This window comes from Cervus canadensis, chromosome 1 (genome assembly GCF_019320065.1).
Source record: "Cervus canadensis isolate Bull #8, Minnesota chromosome 1, ASM1932006v1, whole genome shotgun sequence".
NCBI lineage: Eukaryota > Metazoa > Chordata > Mammalia > Artiodactyla > Cervidae > Cervus > Cervus canadensis.
In genome coordinates, this window is record NC_057386.1 from 22,034,429 (window position 1) to 22,058,355 (window position 23,927).

The 23,927-nt window shown below is 37.0% G+C and overlaps 1 protein-coding gene and 1 non-coding gene across 2 annotated transcripts in view; both read left to right on the forward strand.

The window, feature by feature from the left end:
• NPEPPS (aminopeptidase puromycin sensitive) overlaps positions 1-23,927 on the forward strand; it is a 108,958-nt gene that overhangs the window by 55,434 nt on the left and 29,597 nt on the right. The window contains exons 3-5 of the mRNA XM_043469996.1: positions 6,605-6,682; positions 14,977-15,098; positions 22,896-23,003. Of these exons, the coding sequence (XP_043325931.1) occupies positions 6,605-6,682; positions 14,977-15,098; positions 22,896-23,003 (308 nt within the window). The remainder of the gene's footprint in view (positions 1-6,604; positions 6,683-14,976; positions 15,099-22,895; positions 23,004-23,927) is intronic.
• LOC122425113 lies at positions 13,864-13,968 on the forward strand. The gene has a single exon (XR_006264703.1). It is a non-coding gene; the product is annotated as a U6 spliceosomal RNA (small nuclear RNA).

Below are 23,927 nucleotides of genomic sequence, written 5' to 3' on the forward strand. Positions count from 1 at the left end.
ACCACTCCCAGAGTAATCACTACTGTGTTCTCTGTATCTGCATGTTTGATTTTGCTTGATTTAATTTGTTCATTTATTTTGCTTTTTTTAAAATTAGCTTTTAAAAAATAAATATCTGTGTAGTTATTTGACTGCACAGGGTCTTAGTTGCGGCTTGTGGGATCTTTGATCATCGTTCCAAGATCTTTAGTTGTGGCATGGAGACTCTTAGTTGCATCATGTGGGATCTAGTTCCCAACCAGGGAACAAACCTGGGCCTCCTGCATCGGGTGCACGCTGTCTTAGCCACTGGATCACCAGGGAAGTCCCTAATTACTTTATACAGTGGTATCATATGGTATGTGTCCTTTCCTCTATCTGACTTATTTTACTTAGCACAGTAGCCTCAAAGTCCACTCATGTAGTCACAGATGACAGTATTTCATCTTTTTATGGCTAGTAAAGTAATGCTCAAAATTCTCTAAGCCAGGCTTCAGCAATACATGAACCGTGAATTTCCAGCTGTTCAAGCTGGTTTTAGAAAAGGCAGAGGAACAAGAGATCAAATTGCCAACATTCGCTGGATAATCGAAAAAGCAAGAGAGTTCCAGAAAAACATCTATTTCTGCTTTCTTGACTATGCCAAAGTCTTTGACTGTGTGGATCACAATAAACTGTGGAAAATTCTGAAAGAGATGGGAGTACCAGACCACCTGACCTGCCTCTTGAGAAACCTGTATGCAGGTCAGGAAGCAGCAGTTAGAACTGGATATGGAACAACAGACTGGTTCCAAATAGGAAGAGGGTACTTCAAGGCTGTATGTTGTCACCCTGCTTATTTAACTTATATCAGAGTACATCATGAGAAATGCTGGGCTGGAGGAAGCACAAGCTGGAATCAAGATTGCCGGGAGAAATAACCTCAGATATGCAGATGACACCACTCTTATGGCAGAAAGTGAAGAAATACTTAAAGAGCCTCTTGATGAAAGAAAGAGGAGAGTGAAAAAGTTGGCTTAAAGCTCAACATTCAGAAAACTAAGATCATGGCATCCGGTCCCATCACTTTGTGGCAAATAGATGGGGAAACCATGGCTGACTTTGTTTTTTGGGCTCCAAAATCACTGCAGATGGTGATTGCAGCCATGAAATTAAAAGATGCTTATTCCTTGGAAGGAAAGGAATGACCAACCTAGACAGCATATTAAAAAGCAAAGACATTACTTTGCCAGCAAAGGTCCATCTAGTCAAGGCTATGGTTTTTCCAGTGGTCATGTATGGATGTGAGAGTTGGACTGTGAAGAAAGCTGAGTGCCAAAGAATTGATGCTTTTGAACTGTGGTGTTGGAGAAGACTCTGGAGAGTCCCTTGGACTGCAAGGAGATCCAACCAGTCCATCTTAAAGGAGATCAGTCCTCAGTGTTCCTTGGTAGGACTGATTTTGAAGCTGAAACGCCAGTACTTTGGCCACCTGATGCGAAGAGCTGACTCATTTGAAAAGACCCTGATGCTGGGAAAGATTGAGAGCAGGAGGAGAAGGGGATGACAGAGGATGAGATGGTTGGATGGCATCACCGACTCAATGGACGTGGGTTTGGGTGGACTCTGGGAGTTGGTGATGGACAGGGAGGCCTGTCGTGCTGCGGTTCATGGGGTTGCAGAGAGTCGGATGCAACTGAGCGACTGAACTGAACTGAGCTGATGGCTGAGTAATATTCCATTTTATATATATCCCACATCTTAATTCATTCATCAGTGGATGGGTCCTTAGGTTGTTTCCACATCTTTGCTATTGTAAATGTGATGAACATAGGGGTGCATATATCTTTTTGAATTAGTGTTTTTGTATTCATTGGATAAATACCAGAAGTAAGATAGCTGGATCATATGGTAGTTCTATTCTTAAATTTTTGAGGAATATCCATACTGTCTTCCATAGTGGTTATACTAGTTTACATTCCCACCAACAGTGTATGAGAGTTCCCTTTTCTGTAGATCCTTGCCAACATTTGTTACTTCTTTTTTAAAATTTATTTATTTTAATTGGAGGATAATTACTTTATAATGTTGTGATGACTTTTGCCATACATCAGGGCTTCTTTGTGGCTCACCTGGTAAAGAACCTGCCTGCAATGCGGGAGACCTGTGTTCAGTCCCTGGGTTGAGAAGATCCCCTGGAGAAGGAAAAGGCTACCTACTCCAGTATTCTGGCCTGGAGAGTTCCATGGACTATATAGTCCATGGGGTCACAAAGAGTTGGACACAACTGAGTGACTTTCACTTTTGCCATACATCAACATGAATCGGCCATAGGTATACATGTGTCCCCCTCATCCTGAACCCACCCATCCTGAATGCCACCTCCCTCCCTACCCCATCCCTTCATGTTGTCACAGAGCACTGGCCTGTTATTTTTTGTCTTTTTGATAATAGCCAGTCTAACTGGCATGAGGGAGTATCTCATTGTGGTTTTGAATTGCATTTCCCTAACAGTACTTTGGCCACCTCATGTGAAGAGTTGACTCGTTGGAAAAGACCCTGATGCTGGGAGGGACTGGGGGCATGAGGAGAAGGGGACGACAGAGGATGAGATGGCTGGATGGCATCACCGACTCCATGGGCATGAGTTTGAGTAAACTCCGGGATTTTGTGATGGACAGGGAGGGCTGGAGTGCTGCAATTCATGGGGTGGCAAAGAGTCGGACACGACTGAGCGACTGAACTGAAGTCACTGAACAATTAGTGATGTTGAACATCTTTTCATGTGCTTATTGGCCATTTGTATGTCTTCCTTGGAAAAAGTGTCTATTTAGCTCCTCTGTCCATTTTCAAATCAGGTTGTTGTTGTTGTTATTGTTAGTTGTATGTGTTCTTTATATGTTTTGTAGGTTAACCCCTTATAGGATATGTCATTTGCAAATGTCTTCTCCCATTGGATACGTTGTCTTTTTGTTTTATTGGTGGTTTCCTTTGCTGTGCAAAAAGCCTTTTAGTTTGATGTAATCTCATTTGTTTATTTTTGCTTTTTTCCCCCTTGCCTGAGGAAATATATCAAGAAAGATATTGTATTCCTGAGACCAATGTCAAAGATTCTGTCAAAGATGTTTTTGGTTGTCTGTGTTTTTATCACTGGGTTGAAGAATTTTTTATGTATATTCTGGATATAAGTTTTTTGCATCTATACAAAGTAAAATATTTTCTCTTGGTCTGTGGTTTGCCTGTTCATTTTCTTCAGTGTCTTTTGGTAATTACAAGTTTTAAGTGTTTTTTACATATGTATTTTTTTTATATTCTTTTCCATTATGGTTTATCAAGGGCTACTGAATATAGTTCCCTGTGTTATACAGTAGGATATTAATTAAATCTGATCAGTTTTTTTATTTTGTGATCAGTGCTTTTTTTGGATCCTGTCCGAGAAATAATCACCCATTTTAAGCAGATTTAGATTTTCATTCTGAATATTGTAGGCCTCCCATTAGAGGCTTAGATCTCACTGATTACCCTTACTGCTATAACACAGACTATAAGGCAGCAAAAATGGAAACAGACCAGTTAAGATGCTATTATAGTGACCTAGGACAGAAGTAATGGTACACAGGACTGGGCTGTAGTGGTGGAACCTTGAAAATTCTGGGATTAAGAATGTTGAACTTGCTTGTAGAATGTATGGTGTTAGAGACAAACAGACATGGAGGGGGAGGCGGTTAGGATGATTTATTTTTGGCTTGCGCCACTGAATAGTGGTGGTGATGTACAAAACTACAGTTGACTGAGGTTATTTCAAACTCTACTTTTGTAAAGTAGTATGTTGTCCATGCGAAGTAATTGGAAGAGTATCCCGTAATCCAGGAGACTTTTAAAGAATTCAGATATATGGCTACTTCTTTTTACTGAGAGAGAATTTTGGAGGAAATTTTGCTCTTTGTTTTATACACAGGTGTAGTTGATATGTGTACATTTGGAAGGAGATGCAGTAGAATACAATCTAGCAATACAGTATTTGATTTTTTCAATTTAAAAACTGCTATTCTTTTGCTTTTCTGTCTTCATTTCTTACCAGTTTGAAGCTTTTCTTGTGCATTTATAAAAACAAGTTCATTTTAGTAAACTTTTATAGAGATAGTTTTTGATCAGAGTACCTTGCTGCTGCTGCTGCTGAGTCGCTTCAGTCATGTCCGACTCTGTGTGACCCCACAGACAGCAGCCTACCAGGCTCGTCCGTCCATGGGATTTTCCAGGCAAGAGTACTGGAGTAGTTGCCATTGCCTTCTCCGCAGAGTACCTTAGAGGTACCATAATGCTGGTTTATATCTGAGTTAGAGAAGTGCATTCTTATTCCTTGAAGTGCCTTTTAGCTTTCCTGTAGGCTAAGGAATATTCTATTCTTGGGGATCAAGTTAGAGCAAATCTCAGATTTTTACCAGCAAAAGTCATTGTTTCAGTAGGGATTTATTTCATCAGTATTGTATATATACCAAACCTTGAATTTCTGTTCAAATTTAGGAGCTATCTTATGATAGTAGAAAGAATTTTGGCAATAGGAATAGCAAAGGAACTGAGTTCTAGTCCAGCAGTGTGACCTTGGGTAAATCATTTCCTTTATATACATCATTTTCTTCATCTGTAAAAGGAGGAGTAATTGATTATAAAGTTCTTTTAAAAACAAATTATAAATTCTTATTGGTTTTATAATGATTTTGGTTTTATAAAACATGTTTGAACCATCATATTAGAAACATTGGAAATTTAATCTTTGGATAACTTAGGAGAAAAGAGTGCATTGTGGGCATCTTGCCTGACTCATAGAATGTTATTACATCTGAATCATTGTTCCCCATATCAAACTTAAGCCTGTGACTGATAAGGCTGCCTCTATTTTAATAATAACTTTCTGAGATATAATTCATGCACTATAGAATTCAATTCAGTGGTTTTTAAGCCACCATCAGAATCAATTTTAGAACATTTTCATCACCCCAAAAAGAAAGTACCCGTGAGCTGTCACTTTCCATTTCTGCGTGACTTTCCAGCCCTAGGCAGCCACTAGTTTACTTTCTGTCTTTGTGGATTTACCTATTCTGACTATTTCATATAGACGTGTGGCCTTTTGTGTTTGGTTTCTTTAGCTTAACATGTTTTCAAGGCTTATCCATATTGTAGCATATATTAACACTTCATTTCTTTTCATTGTCACATAATATTCCATTGTCTATTCCATATTATCTGTTCATCAGTTGATGGACATTTGAGTTGTTTCTACTTTTTGACTACTAAGAACCTTTGTGTATTCATTTCTCTTGGGTATATACCTAAGAGTGGAATTTCTGGGTTATACAGTTATACAGTTCTGTATTTAATCTTTTGAGGAACTGCCAGGCTGTTTCCCAGAACATTTGGAAACATTTTTACATTCCTATCAGCAATGTGTGAGGGTTCCAGATTCTCTACATCCTCCCTAAACTTATTATTGTCTTTTTGGTTATAGTTGTCCTAGTGGGTATGAAGTGGTATCACATTGTGGTTTTGACTTGCATTTCCCTGATGATTAAAGATGTTGAACATCTTTTCAAGTGCTTATTAAGGCTACCTCTTTGGGCAGTTTTTCTTTTGGAGTGAGGATGTGGGTGGGAGTTGATCTGCTTAGCTCTTTTCCTAAAGTGTCAACTAAGCATTCTGAAGTATCAGTTAAATAAGCAGGCTCTTCTTACTACTGGTAGGGGGTAAATCAAAACCTTAATTTAATCCGCACACCTGTTTTTACCTTCCTTATTTCTATAAAGTGTAACAACAAAGAATTTCAGTGGAAATATGACTTATATCTTGTTGGAATTGTTACCTATGTTTGAGTGGGAGAACAGAACTTTCACTGATACATCTGTTTTTTGGTTTTTTTGTTTTTTTTTTTTTTTAATTATTTTTGACTGTGTTGGGTCTTTGGCTTTTCTCTAGTCATGGGGAGCGGGGGCTACTCTCTACTTGCAGTGCAAGGGCTGTTCAGTGCCGGGCTCATCTTGTTGCAGATCCTGTGCTCTGGGTGCACAGGCTTCGGTAGTAGCGGAATGTGGTCTCAGGAGTTGCAGTTTTGGGCTCTAGAGCACAGGCTCATTAGTTGTGGTGCGTGGGCGTGCATGTGCTTAAATTAGTTGCATGTGGGATTTTCCCAGATCGGGAATCTAACCAGTGTCTCCTGCATTGGCAGGCGGGTTCTTTATCACTGACATATCTTTAGCACCGAAATCTTGGCAACCGGTTCTGTATTTCAAATGTTTAGGAGTAAGACTGCAACGTATAAAGCAGTATCATTATCACACAAAGAAGGATGAAGTGTGTCTGGGAATCTGGTAGAAAACCTTTTCATATTTATAGTAGCCCTATTTTCCTTATTTCATGAAAGTTTTGTGAATTAATGTAGGATGTGTAGTTGTTTTTAAGGAGCATATTTAGCTTAGGTTACATAGTCTAAAATAGGTTAATTTGAAATGACACTCTTGTTAATAGAACTTAATTTATTATATTCAGAATATTTAATTTTATTTGAGATTTTGCTCTTGAAAATGTTAATTGCTGCAGCCTGGATTTGGTCCAGTCAGATTTGTGAAGTAATTTTTTTTTTTTTCCATTCCAGAAATACATGCTACAGGATTTAACTATCAAAATGAAGATGAAAAAGTCACCTTGTCTTTTCCTAGTACTCTCCAACCAGGTAGGAGACATGGCTTTTATAAATCCAATAGTGAATAGTGACATCTTACTTCTTCCCCCAAAATTTATTGCATGTCTTTTTTTTTGTTGTTGTTAAAGCTCTTTGTTTTAGGGAGATTAAGTATTAAGATCTTAGGCAAACTCCAGGAGATGGTGAGGGACAGGGAGGCCTGGCATGCTACAGTCCATGGGGTCTCAAAGAGTCAGACACTACTTGACAACTCAACAACAATAACAAAGTATTAAGATAGAGCTTAAAACAGTCAGGTTCATTTCAACTTTTAGCCCACCAGAAAAAAGTAAAAAATGACAGTCATTCTATTCTAGAATATGATGTGTTGTTTTCAGTTTCAGTTTTTTAAAATTACATCTACCTAGTTCTTCTACTAATTGAATCCAAATATCTGAGGCAAATGTTCCACAGATGATTTTGAGGTACAATCAGAGATTAGAGAGATGCTATGCTAAGTGAGGGCATGGGAGGAAAGATTCATTGATACATTACTGTATGTGCTATTTAAAAGCACAAAGAAAGTAGACGTTCTGAGCTTAATATAATGGAAGAAATTATATACAAATCAGTTGGTAAAGTACTGAGAGTTTGATAAATGAGCATGTGAAAAGCCACAGATAATATGAAAGAAAATGCAAATGAATAATAACAGTTAAGATATTTGCCCTCCTCGTAATGAGAAATCCAGTTTTTGTCTGTCATGTAATCAGAAGTAAAAAAATGAATCTCTATGTGACTGCCTTAATATTACTAGTAAGAATGTAAATCCATGTAATTTATTTGGAAAGCAGCCTGGCAGTATGTGTTAAGAGCCTAAAGATATTCATGTCTTTTGACCTGGCAGTTCTGGTATTAGGAATATAGTCTCCTAAAGAAAAGTCATAAATACAAGAAATACCTTATGCCTAGAAGTGTCTCTTCAGACATTACTAAGATAGTAAAAAATTAGAATTAATGCATTTGTCCAACACTAAGGGAATAATTAAGCTAATCATGACATATATGTATGGTGAATACACCCAGCAATTAAAAGTGAGGTTTGTGAATTCTTAACACTGAAAAGTACTTATTATAATGTAAAATTGAAAAGCAGAATACAGAATTACACATACAAGGTGATGAATCATATCTCTAAAATGGTATGAATAATGTTATATGTCTGGTTGTTGGCATAATTGATGATTTTTATTCTTATTCATACCTTTCTCTGTTTTCCATAATTTTTATATTGAGAATATATTCCCTCAATATGAAAGTATTTATAGAAAAATTTTAAATTGGAGAAGTTTTATCTTGGTACTCTTAAAGACCTTTCATTTTGTCTTTTTCTCACTAGGATTATTTTTGTGTGAAATTATTATAAAAACAAATGTCTGCCATGAACCTGTATTAAAAGATACTGAAGATAATAACCTGAAAATTGAGAATTCCTCTCTCTGACCCTCTACTTTTATTGTCTAGTGAATCCTTCCAGAAATATTCTACGTATACATAAATGTATGTGTACATTTTAACCCACAAATGAGATCACAAATATCAGCGGCTTGCAACAGGTATTTCTTGTTTACACATGGCCCTGAGGACTGCTGATCATCTGCAGACATACTGCCAACTTCCCTGAACTCCACTAAGCTCATATGTCTATTGATGCCAGGCTCTGTAGTGAGTAGCTGCTATGTGCAGCATGCTGTTCTCTCATATGGCAGAGGGCAGAAGCTCGGGGCTGGAGACAGCACCAAATCACAAACATTTAAAGCTTCTACGTGGATGGTGGTGTTCATTCACATTTCATTGAGCAAAGCAAATAGTATGGCCAAGCCCAGAGTCACTAGGGCAACAATTACCAGACGTTTGATAAACTTCTAAATGAAACATAAAGCAAAAAGGAAAGCAATAAGTATAATAGAAATATAGAAAATTGAAAGCAAAGAAAAATGAAATGTGCCCCAAAACCCAAACAGATTAATATCCTAAGGAGTATTACTAATATTACATTCATTAAATAAGAACAGGATGGAATAGAGTAAGAACACTTTTGGAAATTATAATATATTAGGAGTAAAAAAAACCAAAAGAGGTTTTGAAAGGTGAAATAGAGGCATCTTCCAAATAGGAAGATTGGAGGACTGATCTAGCAGGACCAGACATCCAGCTAGTGAAAGAGAGGACATAGAAAATGGGAAAGGGAAATTATGAAAAACACACAACATGAAAATTTATTTGAACTGATGAGACAGAAGGCTTAAGTTTGAAAAAATACACTATCAAAAGGAAACTCGATAAATGTAAGAAGTCCCACACCAAAGCAAATTTAAGAATTTTCAGGGGGTAAAGTGAGGCTCTCAAAGAGTTTCTACGTGAGGCGAGGGAGTTGGGAGGAAGTTACCTTCAAGGTTCAGAAATCAAAAGAGCAATAGATTTACAATGGAAACCAGACTCTAATAAAGCCATTCCTTGAAAATTATAAGTGAATCTGACTCAATTTAGAATTCTGTGCTTAGCCACACAATAAGTTTAAAGAAAATATTTTCAGATCTTTGAAGTTATAGAAAATTTTAACTCTTTGTGAAAGATATAGTAGTAGAGATGTAGTTTAGCTCAAACTTCACTTTTTATAGTAAGAAAATTGAAAAATGAAAAAAACAGCTAAATAAGCAAGGTATTTAGAAATCACAGAGTTGTTACTGAGGCAAGTATAGGGAGTAAATAGCCCTGGGTGTGCCTGCAGCTTCTATAGGTGGGCCTGTAGAATTGTGTTGTGTGTTAGCCACTCAAGTCGTGTCTGACTCTTTGCGACCCCGTGGACTATAGCGCGCCAGGCTCCTCTGTCCATGGGATTTTCCAAGCAAGAATACTGGAGTGGGTTGCCATTTCCTTCTCCAGGGAATCTTCCCAACTCAGGGATCAAACCTGGGTCTCCTGCATTGCAGGCAGATATATGAGGTTTAACACTGTGAACTATTATTTTGATAGAAATGATAGGAAAATTTTAAAAAATTTAAAATCTGTATCATTACAGACTATATTCTGTGTTCATACTGTGAAAAGATTAAAGTCAGTAGCAAAAGACAAACAAAAAATGCCTTCTCGTATATTGGAAAAATGATACTTACGAAAATTAATGAGTCGAAGATTTGTTATAGGAATTAGAAAATATTTAGAACTGAATAATAAAATTGCTACATATAGAGCATGTAGGATGCTGGTAAAGCATTATTTTCAGAGAGGATATTTAGCTAAGAAGAAAGGCTAAAAATTAATTAAGTGGACATCAAGATCAACATTAGACAAAAAGAATAGGTAACTTGAAGAAAGTAGAAGAGAAAGATTTAAGAGCAGAAATTAATGAAATAAAAATGAGGAAGAGAGGAGCAAAAACATTTAAAGGTGGCTTAAAATAGCCTAAGAAGATACATAAACCTAGTTAGCATGTATGGAAAAAAAAATAGCATAGATTCAATGGTTTAGCATTAGGAAATTTGACATAATTTTTTAAGTCAAAAATATTAGTGTGTTTATCAAAAGAAGCCAGAACATATTCGCTGGAACTCATCAGATAAGAAAGGACATAAACTCCCAGAAGATATATGTATGTGTGTGTGTGTGTGTGAGATGTATACCTGTATATGAATATATGTGTGTATTATATATTCACACATGTATCTACTGAGTGCTTAATCTGTGCCAGGTACTGTTTTATGTGCATCATAAACATTTGTTAATCCATTTTGAAATAGATTCTATGATCTCTGCTTTAAAGGTAAACTATTGCACCAAATGATATATTTAACTTAAATAACTTGCCCAAGGTCAACAGCTAATATAGTGGCAGTCAGAGAACACAAGCAGTTTAATTCAAAACTTTGTACTACTGACCACCACATTATGCTCCTTTTATTTTTTAAATTAAATGTTAAAAAATATAACACATGCACATGGTTTGAAATTCAAATGATACATAGTGATAATTTGTTGGTTGTTCTATTCCTGTCTTTCTCTCTCAGCTCCACTTCTCTGAAGTGATCAGTTTCCTATGTATTCTTTCAAAACTGCTCCATGCTTTTATAAGCATTTATGTTTATACCATTTAAGAACACAGAAGTTAGCATGTCATATGTATTCTCTACCTCTCTTTTCTCCTTCATTTATTATCAATATATAAGAGCTATATCATTCTTGATAAGGATTTTTTTCAGTAGACATGGTAAATTGTTAAGTCATTTCTAATAAAAGCAGGAACATAGTCATTGAAGATTATGACCATTAGTATACACTATACTTTTTTCCCAGGTGACGCTAGTGGTAAAAAACCCGCCTGACAATGCAGCAGACTTAAGAGACGCAGGTTCGATCCCTGGGTCTGGAAGATCCTCTGGAGAAGGGAATGGCAACCCACTCCAGTATTCTTGCCTGGAAAATCCCATGGACAGAGGAGCCTGGAGTGGGCTATGGTCCATAGGTACTCTAAATAAGAGTCGGACACAACTGAAGCGACTTAGCACCACACATACAAAGTATATTTGACAAAGTTTTGGAGATTTTTAGCTAATATACTTAAGTAACTAATATGGATATTAGAATTAAAAATGATCTAATTTACAGATGTGATTGTATTAAATTATTGAATATATATAAATATCTGTTTGAAAATCATTGGCTTTCACATTTTCCTCAGATACCTGGGTCAAAGTTACCTAGTCATTCTTTGCTTTAAGAATAAGATCCTGATTTTTTTTTTTCAAATTTCAGTAAGCGGTCTCTCTTCTGATAATGAATACTGAGTATGTATCAGGAGTAACCTTTGTGTTTAGCTGATTCAAACTTAACAGTCATGCCAAATACTATATAACAAAGTAAAACATCTTCGTTTCTGAAATTGGCACCATTTTAGAATATTGGTTAACTTCCCATGATCATCGTAAGGCCTAACAACCTTAGAATCAGTGGTTAAGGATCCTGTAGAGTGACAATCATTTGCGAAGTGCTAGAAGGTATTAACATTTTGAGGAGTGGAAAACAGGATCATAAGAAATGGTGACAAAAAGTCAGAGACTTATTCTCTTTATATAAAGTAGTCTGTCTTAAATTTCATAGCTAGATGCATTAAATTTTTTACAATATAATTTTTAATAATCTTGTTACTTCAGGTTTTGCAACAATTATTATACTTTCCTAAGCTTTAAAAACCAAACTTTTTGGGGGGAAGGCCTAATTTTTCCGTTGCTTAATTAATAAATGAGCTATATGTTTTAAAAGGCTTATTACCCCAAGAAGATAAATATTGTATACCTTGGATATTCAAATAAGGCATCTAATTTGAGGAAGCAAAGTCAGTTATATGTGAAAATAGGTATAAAATCAGACTTTCTGGCAGTTGGTTCTTTAGTGTGGTATAAAATTGACAGATGAAATTTATCATGAAGTCCTTTTTCCTCCTGTTTTTGCCCTAAAATTCTGTATCAATAGCAAATATTCTATAATTAGTACTGTATAATGTGACACCAATTAAATTTAGTAATATATTTAAAAAAACAAAAACTTGTGTTTTGCTTCAATTTCAGGTAATAACCCTTCCCAATAATTTGTGTTTTGTAGTCTGCCACTTTTCAGAAATGTCAGTCAATATCTTGTTATAGTACTATGACCTTGGAGATTTAAAACCGAGTAAAAATGTGAGCAGACTTTCTTATTTAGTTAAGAGTTTTAAATCCACTTTTATTTCAAATAGGAAAAGTCATAAGTAGATTTACCATGAAATATGAAGACATCTTAACAGTTGACTTACTGAAAAACAGGCTGGCCAATTCCATTTATGGAATTGTAATATAAAATTTCATCAAACAGTTCTATTTTTAAATAGGTTTTCGTAGTCTAACAGATATTCTTTACTAACTTTATTGGGACTTCCTGGGGGTGGCTCAGCAGTAAAGAATTCGCCAGCCAAGCAGGAGACATGGGTTTGATCCCTGGGTTGGGAAGATCCAGGGAGAAGCAGCCGACTCCAGTATCCCTGCCTGGGAAAAATCCCTTGGACAAAGGAGCCTGGGCTGCAGAGTTGGACATGACTTAGCGACTCAACAACAACAACAACAAAAACTTGATTACTGTGAACATATATACTTTTTTTTAAAAATCAGTGAATTCCTAATGAAAATAGAGAAATGTTATATTATTTATAGCTAAATTCTTTAGTATCAGTCAGTAATTGTTTCAGATTCCTTTACTGCTTTTATATTTACTGTCCCAGTAATCTGTCATTCTCTTTTTTTTTAAAGTATTTATTGACCCCTTCAGACAGAATGTCTGATTAAAAAAATATATATATTATCACAAATGTCTATTCAGTGGACCTTCAGTTGAGTTGTTTGGTTTTATTTTCCTAGCATGATTCAGAATGTGGCACTTTCTTTAGTTGTGACTTTGCTGCAAACATCTGAAATTTTTACTTGAAATTACTTTCAGAACCAGTTTGAGGCATATAAGGAAATTAGCTTAATTACTTAATAGGCACAGTTAGTGTTTTGTCTAGAAATAGATTGCAATTTGTTATTCACATAATCTGCAGACTTGAACTCTTTATGACTTGGACCTTTCCAAAAAGCAAGTTCAATTTTGGAAGGTGAAGATTTGACTTGGTGAACACCCAAAAGGATATGTCAGAAAGTCAAGAACATTTTGAACAATGTCAGTGTCATTGCTCTGCAAGCATTCCAAAATGTCAGTTTGAAGCATCAGGATATAAAAGTTTTGATATAAGGAGCTAATTACTTTATGGTCATACTACATCTCTGATTTGTTAGATTCCCATGCTCTGGATTCTTTAATAAATAGGCACTTTAAAGGGATCAATTACAAAGTCAACATTTTGGGGGTTTTTTGTGACTGGATTTATAAAATGTGGAATGGGATTATTTTGTCATGCATCTGAATTTAGTAGATGACACTAGATAATAGTGATAAGGTTTTTTCTGTTATAAAAGAAAGTATAGTTGATGCTTGAACAACACAGGTTTGAACTGCATGGGCCCACGTATACTCAGATGTTTTTCAGTAGTAAATAGAGTACCACACAGTCCAACGTTGGTTGAATTTGGAGATGTGGAGGAACTGCAGATAGGGAAGGCCCCTGTCCCAGTGGTGCCTCTGAAGGCGTTAGTTGCTTTTATTGTGCTTGCTTAGGCTGTGCATGTACTAAAATTGGAACGATACAGAGAAGATTAGCATGGCCCCTGCGCAAGGATGACGTGCAAATTTGTGAATCGTTCCATGTTTTTTTGGGCTACCCAGGTGGCTTAGTGGTAAAGAATCTGCCTGCCAAGGCAGGAGACCCAGGGTTCGATCCCTGGGTTGGGAGGATCCCCTGGAGAAGGAAATGGCAACCCACTCCAGTATTCTTGCCTGGGAAATCCCATGGATGGAGGAGCCTGGAGGGCTAGAGTCTATGAGGTTGCAAATAGTCATGACTTAGCAACTAAGCACCTATAAATTATAGATGGATTAACCCCCGTATTATTCAAGAGTCAGCTGTATATATATTTGTAAAAACTCTCATTTTGTATATAAAAAGAATGTCTCTATGTGTATAACTGAGTCACTCTACTATACAGCAGAGATTGGCACAACATTGTAAATCAACTATACTTCAATTAAAAAAAACCTCCTATTTTGTCTAAATTGATTTTGCTCTTATGTAACAGTAGAATATGTATTCAGGTTGTATTTTTATTTGCATTTAATAATTATTGGTTTAAATTTATTTCTTTAATATTCCTAGGTTTCAGTCTATGAGGCATAATTGGCAGAGAGCATGAATTTTGGATTAAATAGACCTAAGTTTTTAATCTCATTCTTGCTACTTACTAATTGTGTGACCTTGGGCAAGTGATTTAACTTTTCAGGGTTAGTTTCTTCATCTCACAAAATGGAGACAATGCCTACCCAACTAAATATTTTTAAAGCGCCAGTGCATAATAGCTGGTCATACATTGAATATATTTGTTTCTTTTCCTTCTTGTCATGTATTGATAATTTGAAACTCATTAATAAAATTAAAGAACTTTCTTAGCAGTCACTCTAAACATGACTTTAAGGTTTCCTTTAGGATTAGTTTGCCATTTACTTTAGTAAATACTATATTCTCTACATTGCCAAGAGGAGTGTTTGAGAAAGAAAGGAATGATTCCAACTTTGTCAGTAGCTATGAATTAATGCTTAATGACATCCTTCTGATAACTTGTACTTAATATCTCCATGAAAGTGTTTTCATTTATCTTCAATCACAGGTACAGGAACCTTAAAGATAGATTTTGTTGGCGAGCTGAATGATAAAATGAAAGGTTTCTATAGAAGTAAATATACTACCCCTTCTGGAGAGGTGCGCTATGCTGCTGTCACACAGTTTGAGGTATGGTATTCTTTAAAATACGGGCTTCCCAGGTGGCGCTAGTGGTAAAGAGTCCTCCTGCCAATGCTCGTTCAATCCCTCGGTACCCGCTCCAGTTTTCTTGTCTGGAGAAACCCGTGGACAGAGGAGCCTGGCGGGCTACAGTCCATGGGGTTGCGAAGAGTCAAACACGACTGATGCAACTTAGCACGCATGCATACTTTAAAATATTATGATCTTGGGACTTCTCTCGTGGACCTGTGGTTAAGAATCTGCCTGCCAGAGGCTTCCCTGGTGACTCAGTGGTGAAGAATCCATCTGCCGGTGGAGGAGACATGGGCTCTGTTCCTGGTCTGAGAAGATTCCGCATGCTGTGGAACAGCTGAGCCCATGCGCCATAGCTATTGAGCCTGTGCTGTAGAGGCCTGCCCGCCACAACTACTGAGGCCGTGCACCCTGGAGCCTGCGCATCCCATCAAAGAGTAGCCCCGCTCACTGCAACTAGAGAAAGGCACGCAGCAATGAAAACAAAGCACAACCAAAAATAAATAATGAAATAAATTTTTTTTTTTTTTAAAAGAAAGGATCTGCCTGCCAATGCAGGGGACATGGGCTTGGTCCCTGGTCCAGGTGCTAAGATTCCACATGCTGCAGGGCAACGAAGTCCATGCGCCACAACTACTGAGCTAGCACCCTAGAGCCCGTGCTCTGCAGTAAGAGAAGCCATGGCAGTGAGCAGCTTGCACACCATAACCAGAGAGTAGCCCCCGGTTGCTGCAAGTAGAGAAGGCCCACATCAGCAATGAAGAGCCCATGTGCCACAACAAAGACCCAGGGCAGCCAAAAAAACCATGATCTTCAGTGAGACATTCTGACAAAGGTCTGTTCTCTTATTCGCCTGATTATTTGAGGCTCGATGCCTGTAACCGTAACTGTATGAATGATTTTGAAATTTTTTACTCTATATTCAGTTATCTCTATTATACAGGGGAGAGAATTAGGGATGTGGGCTGGGGAATGATATTTTTATAACAGTATCAATATTAATTTAGTAAGAAAAGCCACAGGTACAAAATATAAAAGCAATCCAGGTATTGAAGTTTTGTTACCTATATGTATGCATATATAGCTATATACAGATATATATGGATTTTATATATATGTATATATTAAATATAATTTTGTTACCTGTGTGTATGTGAGAGTGTGACTCCAGTGCTTATCTCTAGCCTTTTGAGCACTTCTTCATCTTGGAATGATTTGCTGGAGTATGTCTCCAAATGATATTTAAAGGGAGAGTATGTGGGTGGTGTACTTCCTAAGTATTGGGATATCAGAAAATCTTTCATTTGCCTTTGTATTCAACCAGTTTTACTGAACATGTAAAAGATGTGTTGGGGGAAGGGGAAGAAAAAAAGTGCAGCCCCTGACATCAGATGAGATCGGGCGCATTCAGGGTGGTATGGCTGTAGACAGCCTCTGGCATCAGAAGTTGTCCTAGCACTGAAGCTAATACGTGTTGTTTTCCTGTTGGATATAAACAGAGTGCCAACCTGAGACAAGGTTACTACTTTGACACCATGATAAGGTGAGACAAAACAAGGACCCTTCATAATTTTCTCCAAGCACAGACAAAAACAAGGTCATTTTGCTCATCACAAAAGACAAACAACTCCCTTTCTTGGTTAAAATGAGGGACTGTTGCTTTTTTACCAGCTGCAGCCTTAGGCTTGCTGTAGTTTGCACTCTTCATATTAACAGAAAAGATAATACTCACTGATAAAATTGCCTCCACTTTCTGACAGCCCTCAACTTAGAATTCTTTCTTCCTTAATTTGTCTCCAAGTCATTCAGGCAAATTCCAAATCACATAATAGTTTCTTACATTTTAACTAAGACGCCCCACGGTTTCTTTTGAGTGAGTTTTCCCTTAACAAGCCCAGCTTCTTCAGTAAGAGTGATACAACTGGCTTACAGTTTTTCTGTTTCAGAGGTGCGTAAATGTTGGTCTAGGGACCACCCTGGTGGTTCAGTGGTTAAGACTCTGAGCTCCCAATGCATGGGACCTAGGTTTGATTCTTGTTTAGGGACCTACATCCTATGTGCTGCAACTGAAGATCTCGCATGCCACAACTAAGACCTGGCGCAGCCAAATAAATATTTAAGAAACCCAATATAGTTCAGGTTAATATGAAAAATTTTCTAATGTACAAAAACTTTGCTTCATTTTAGCTCCTGACTCCTTCATGCTATTCTTGTCATAAAAATTTGATCTTTATATAGTATTAATACATCTAAGCCTGTCAGTCATTTTCTAATTATTACCTTATACAGTTGCCTTTTAAAGACAGAGTTAAAGACAAAACAGAAAAAGAATTACAAATAAAAATGTTTATGGGAATTCCCTGGTAGGCTAGTGGTTAGGACTTTCCACTACAGGGAATTGATCAAGGTTCGATCCCTTGTTGGGGACCTAAAATCCTGTAAGCTGTGTGGTGCAGCCAAAAATGAAAAACAGACAAAACCCAAATAAAAATATTTATGCTGTGTTTATAATTCCTATGTGTTCCCCTTCATGGTGTTCTTCATTTCTTTGTATGGATTTGAGTTACCATTTACTGTATTTCACTTTAGCTTACAGGACTCCTTTCAGCATTTCTTATAAGGCAGGTCTGCTAATGATAAGTTCTCTGTCTTTTGGCACAGCCTAATACATAAATAAAAATAAATATTAAAAAATATGTTCTAAAGTCTTTTACATCTCATTTTGTCAAATGGGAGGAGTCAGACTAAAATGTCTCTTCTCCCTTTGTAGAGTAACACATTTTAAAATTTTGCTTTATTTTCTTTGTGATTGCTTGTTAAATTATTTCTTTGTACCTAAAAATTTTTACCAGGTGTTCACTTTTCATTAACTTTTAATAGTTGGTGAAGCCTACTTATATTCAGATTTAGATCTTTCATCAGTATAGCGGTATTTTCTTCTATTGCATGTTCATTATGTTTCTGTTCTGATGTCTTCTTCAGGAACATAATTTAATAATAGATTTAGGTCTAGTGTCTATCCCCTAAATGTACCTTTGATTGCTCTTATCACTTTGTCCTTTGTTTGGTTTTTTTTTTTGCTCAACATATATATTATTGAAGTATAGTTGACTTACAGTGTTACAGGTGCAAAGCAAGGTGATTCAGTTATGCATATATCATTTTTGAAATTATTTTCCATTATAGTTTATTACAAGATATTGACTGTAGTTCCTTGTGCTATACAGTAAACCTTTGTTGCTTATTTCACCTTCCTATTTAGAAATCTAGCATTCTATTCATACTAAGTCAAACAAGTGGAATCAAAATATATTAGTTTTTAGTTAGGCAAAAATTCATAAGTTTTCTAAAATATATATATATATCATACATATTATTTATGTACGTGTATACATAAACTTTTCTACTATGCTTGATAAAGGCTTGAGAAAGAACATTAAAAAAAAGAAAAAGATGGAGAAATTGGAAAACATAAACTAAATGAAATGGGAGGGCTGAAAAAGTGAAACAAACTAGATAAGAGTAAAAGATCGTCATATAGTCCAGTTGTTTTAAACATGACGGCTCATTAGAAACATACCTGGAGCTCTGGAGGAAAAAATGCAATGCCTGGGCATTTGTATTTTTCAAAAAATTTCAAGATAATTCTGATAAGCATATGGATTTTAAAAAGTGATTACAGGTTTTTCTGTTAAATTGTAGTTTTGTTTGGTGATACAGAGTTCTATTAATTTTCTGTTGACCAATCATAATGCAATGGTATAAAGTGAGTAATAGTTTCATAATCACCATAATAAAAGGTGTTTATCAGTTTTCCCAGTCAATAGCCAGACAAAAAATAAAAGATAATTATAATTTTAAGCCATATTGGGAACATGATTAACTTAACAATATAAAATAGTTCCATACAACTTGAGGGGGTCAAGCAGAGTGATGTAAGTGGAAGTACATCATGCACGTGTTTTCATCTGCCTAGCCAGTGTATGTCTTTTGGTTGGTGCATTTAATCCCATTTACATTTAAGGTAATTATCAGTATGTATGATCCTGTTACCATTTTCTTAATTGTTTTGGGTTTATTTTTTGAAAGTCTTTTCCTTCTCTTGTGTTTCCTTCTTAAAGTTCTTTAGCATTTGTTGTAAACCTGGTTTGGTGGTGCTGAATTCTCTTAACTTTTGCTTGTTGGGAAAGCTTTTGATTTCTCCATCAGATCTGAAGGAGAGTCTTTCTGGGTATTCTTGTTTGTAGATTCTTCCCTTTCATCACTTTAAATATATCATGCTGTTCACTTCTGTCTTATAGAGTTTCTGTTGAGAAATCAGCTGATAGCCTGATGGGAGTTCCCTTATATGTTATTTGTTGTTTTTCTCTTGTTGCTTTTAGTATTTTATCTTTGTCTTTAATTTTTGTCAGTTTGATTACTATGTATCTCAGTGTGTTCCTCCTTGGGTTTATCCTTCCTGGGACTCTCTGTGCTGCCTGGATTTGATTAACTCTTTCCTTTCCCATGTTAGGGAAATTTTCAGCTATTACTTCTTCAAATATTTTCTCAAGTCCTTTTTCTCTCCCTCCTCTTTCTGGGACCCCTATAATGTGAGTGTTGGTGCATTCAGTGTTGTCCCAGAGGTCTCTTAGGCTGCCTTCATTTCTTTTCATCCTTTTTTCTATATTCTGTTCTGTAGCAGTGATTTCCACCATTCTGTCCTCCAAGTCATTTATCTCTTCTTTTGCCTCAGTTATTCTGCTCTTGATTCCTTCTAGTATATTATTCATCTGTTTTTTAGATCTTGTAGGTCTTTGGTAAACATTTCTTGCATCTTCATTGTTTTCACGAGATCCTGGATCATCTTCATTATCATTATTCTGAATTCTTTTTCTGGAAGGTTGCCTATCTCTACTTCATTTAGTTGTTTTTCTGGGGTTTTATCCTGTCCCTTCATCTGTGATATAACTTTCTGCTTTTTCGTTGAGATTAACTTTGTGTTTGGTTATGGTTTTTGTCTTAGCTGCTGTGGGACTGTGGGACTGCTTCTTCTTGCTTCTTCGATCTGCCCTCTGATGGACGAGGCTAAGAGGCTTGTGTAAGCTTCCTGATGGGAGGGACTGGCAGTGAGAAAAACTGGGTCTTGCTCTGGTGGGCAGGGCCTTGCTCAGTAAAGCTTTAATCCAGTTATCTGCTGACGGGTGTGGTTGCACTCCCTCCCTGGTAGTTGTTTGCCCTATGGTAGGGTTAATGGCAAACTCAAGAGGGTTTACTATGCCAAGGGGGGCCTTCCTGGCCTGATGCTGCCCATGCCTCTGTCCCTGCGGTGAGCCCCTGCCAACCCACGTCCCCACAGGAGACCTTCCAACACTAGCAGGCAGTTGTGATTCAGTCTTCTGTGGGGTCACTGCTCCTTTCCTCTGGTCTTGGTGTGTGCAAGATTTTGTTTGTGGCCTCCAAGACTGGAGCCTCTGTTTCCCCTAGTCCTGTGGAAGTTCTGTAATCAAATCCCGCTGACCTTCAAGGCCAGATTTCCTGAGGATTCCCAGTCCCTTTGTCCAATACCTAGGCTGGGAAGCCTTACTTGGGGTTCAGAACCTTCACCATAGTGCAAGAACTTCTTTGGTATTATTCTCCAGTTTGTGGGTCACCCACAACTAGATACAACTAGAGAGAAGCCTACCCACCACACCAAAATATCCTGTGTGCAGCAACTAAGGCCCAATGCAGCCAGATAGATAAGTACATTTTAAAAAAAAAAAGAAACTTAGACTTACTATCTGTGTCATTCATTTAATTTCCTCTCGTATAAACTCATTTATTTAGTGCTGCTCCTAATTTGAATTTTTCTGTGTATTTTTTTTCCTTACAGTTTACTTACTTTTTCAAACATCTTATTTACTGTTTAGTAGAATTCATAATTTATTTAATTTCTTTGACAGTACAGTCAGAAATGTCACATTTTTCCTTGGAGAAATCCTTTTTTAAAACTGTTTGTTTATTTATTGGCTGTGCTGGGTCTTCATTGCTGTGCAGGCTTTTCTCTAGTTGTGGTCAGCATGGGCTGCTCTCTAGTTGTGGTATGCAGGCTTTGCCGTGGCTTCTCTTTTTGTAGAGCACAAGCTCTAAGGCACCTGGGCTCAGTAGTTGCAGCTCCTGCGCTCCCGAGCACAGGCTCTGTAGCTGTGGCATAGGGGGCTTGTTGCTCCATGGCACGTGGGATCTTCTCAGATCAGGGATCAAACCCTTGTCTCCTGCATTGGCAGGTGGATTCTTTACCACTGAGCCACAAAGAAAGCCCCAAGAAATCCTTTTTCAGAAGTATATGTTTCCCTGACAGGCCAATGGCTAAGATTCCACACTTTAACGGCTGGGGGCATGAGTTTGATCCCTGATGGGGAACTAAGATCCCACATGCTATTCAGGCAATAAAAAAGAAAAGAAACAAACAGAAATTAAGAAGCAACTGTTAGAACCAGACATGAAACAACGGACTGGTTCAAAATTGGGAAAGGAGTACGTCAAGGCTGTATATTGTCACCCTGCTTGTTTAACTTATACGCAGAGTACATCATGCAAAATGCTGGGCTGGATGAAGCACAAGCTGAAATCAAGATTGCTGGGAGAAATATCAATAACCTCATGTATGGAGATGACACCACCCTAATGGCAGAAATTGAAAAGGAACTAAAGAGCCTCTTGATGAAAGTGAAAGAGGAGAGTGATAAAGCTGGCTTAAAACTCAACATTCAGAAAACTAAGATCATGGCATCTGATCCCATCACTTCATGGCAAATAGATGGGGAAACAATGGAAACAGTGACAGACTTTATTTACTTGGGGTCCAAAATCACTGCGGAGAGTGACTGCAGCCATAAAATTAAAAGACGCTTGCTCCTTGGAAAAAAAAGCTATGACAAACCTAGACAGTGTATTAAAAAGCAGAGACATCACTTTGCTGACAAAGGTCTGTATAGCGTTGGACCATGAAGAAGGCTGAGTGCTGAAGAATTGTTGCTTTTGAACTGTGGTGCTAGAGAAGACTCTTTTGAGAGTCCCTTGGCCAGCAAGGAGATCAAATCAGTCAATCCTAAAGGAAATCAACCCTGAATATTCACTGGAAGGACTGATACTGAAGCTCCAATACTTTGGCCACCTGATAGGAAGAGCCAACTCACTGGAAAAGACCCTGATGCTGGGAAAGATTGAGGACAGGAGGAGAAGGGGGCAACAGAGGATGAAATGATTAGATGGCATTATTGACTCAATGGACATGAGTTTGAGCAAACTCTGGGAGATAGTGAAGGACAGGGAAGCCTGGTGTGCTGCAGTCCATTGGGTCACAGAGAGTCGGACGTGACTGAGGGGCTTAACAACAATATGCTTTCTCTACCTCTGCACATTTTGTTTGTTCTTTTTAAGATACAGAATCTTATCAGCAGTTCTGTTTCTATTTTATTAAAGATTCTTTCTTTTATAACTGATATTCTGCTGCACCACTAAATCTTATTTTGCTTTAAAGTTTATTACTCTTTTCTATGCTTACAGAAAGGATGAGAGCTCTTTAAATAAGTAGGTCAAATGCTGACAGTTTTATGTGTTGTATATGAAAGTGCTACCTTGTATTTTCTTTGTAATCAGTGCCTAGTTTATTGCCTAGCACTGAGTCGAAAATAAATATTTGAAAAAGTGAATGAATGAATGATAGAAAGAAAGAAATGATTGTTACTTCATGAAATAGTCTGGTAGGTTCATTCAGTGATAGTTCATATTTCATATTCTTTTTTTAAGGCTACTGATGCCCGGAGAGCTTTTCCTTGCTGGGATGAACCTGCCATCAAAGCAACTTTTGATATTTCATTGGTTGTTCCTAAAGACAGAGTAGCTTTATCAAACATGGTATGTATGTGTTAGTGAGTATTCTTATATTTTGAATAAACATTTAGCATATTTTGTTTGCTGATTAGATGGGATAGCATGGAACTACCTAGTCACCCAGCACAGTACTTGACATATAATGGGAGCACAAATGTTAGTGTTCTTAGTTTCTTGTAAGCCCTCTTTTTATTGTCTTATTTGGGGAGTTTTCCCGCATCCTGGAAGAAATTTCTTGTAAGCTATGTTAACAAGATTACCTGCTTCCTTTAATTTGGAACTCAAAGTAAGAAATGAACTTAATAACTATTACCTGAGAGAAAAAAATCTGATATTCTTACTAAATGCCAAAAGTTATAGCCAGGTAATGAAGTGTATTTAGGTTCTAACTGGTTGTGTTCTTGGATGTGCTCCCTTCACTGATGTCATTGAATGTCATTCATAATAGAATAAGCATTTACTACTTGAAATGTGTTGTCTAAGACTGCCTTATTTAAGACATAGAGTAGCCGGCAGACTATAATAGGCGTCTACGGAACTTGGAAACACCTACTGGACTTGAAATAACTGGCTTTTGCTTCCTTTATTAGTGGAGAGAATTCTGTAGATTTTCTTCTTAAAGACGCTCTTCTTAAATATTCTTAGAGAGGAAGCTAATAAATTACACTGAAATGTTCATTTACAGTTTAATGCAAATGAATTTATCAGATCAATTCTTGAATAAGTCTTACTTGGAAGAAAAATTGGCAAGAACTTGGGGAAACTGAGAGCCTGAGTAGGAAAAAGAGGGAAATTAGGGAACTCTAAAAGTAAACGAGATTTGTCACAAATTTGCTTAGAGCCAACATTCATACAGAATATGCTCTAAATATAGAAATCTGTGCCCTTTGAAATGTCCAGTTTCACAACTACATTTTATTTTCATTAATATTTGTTGTCTTCTATCCT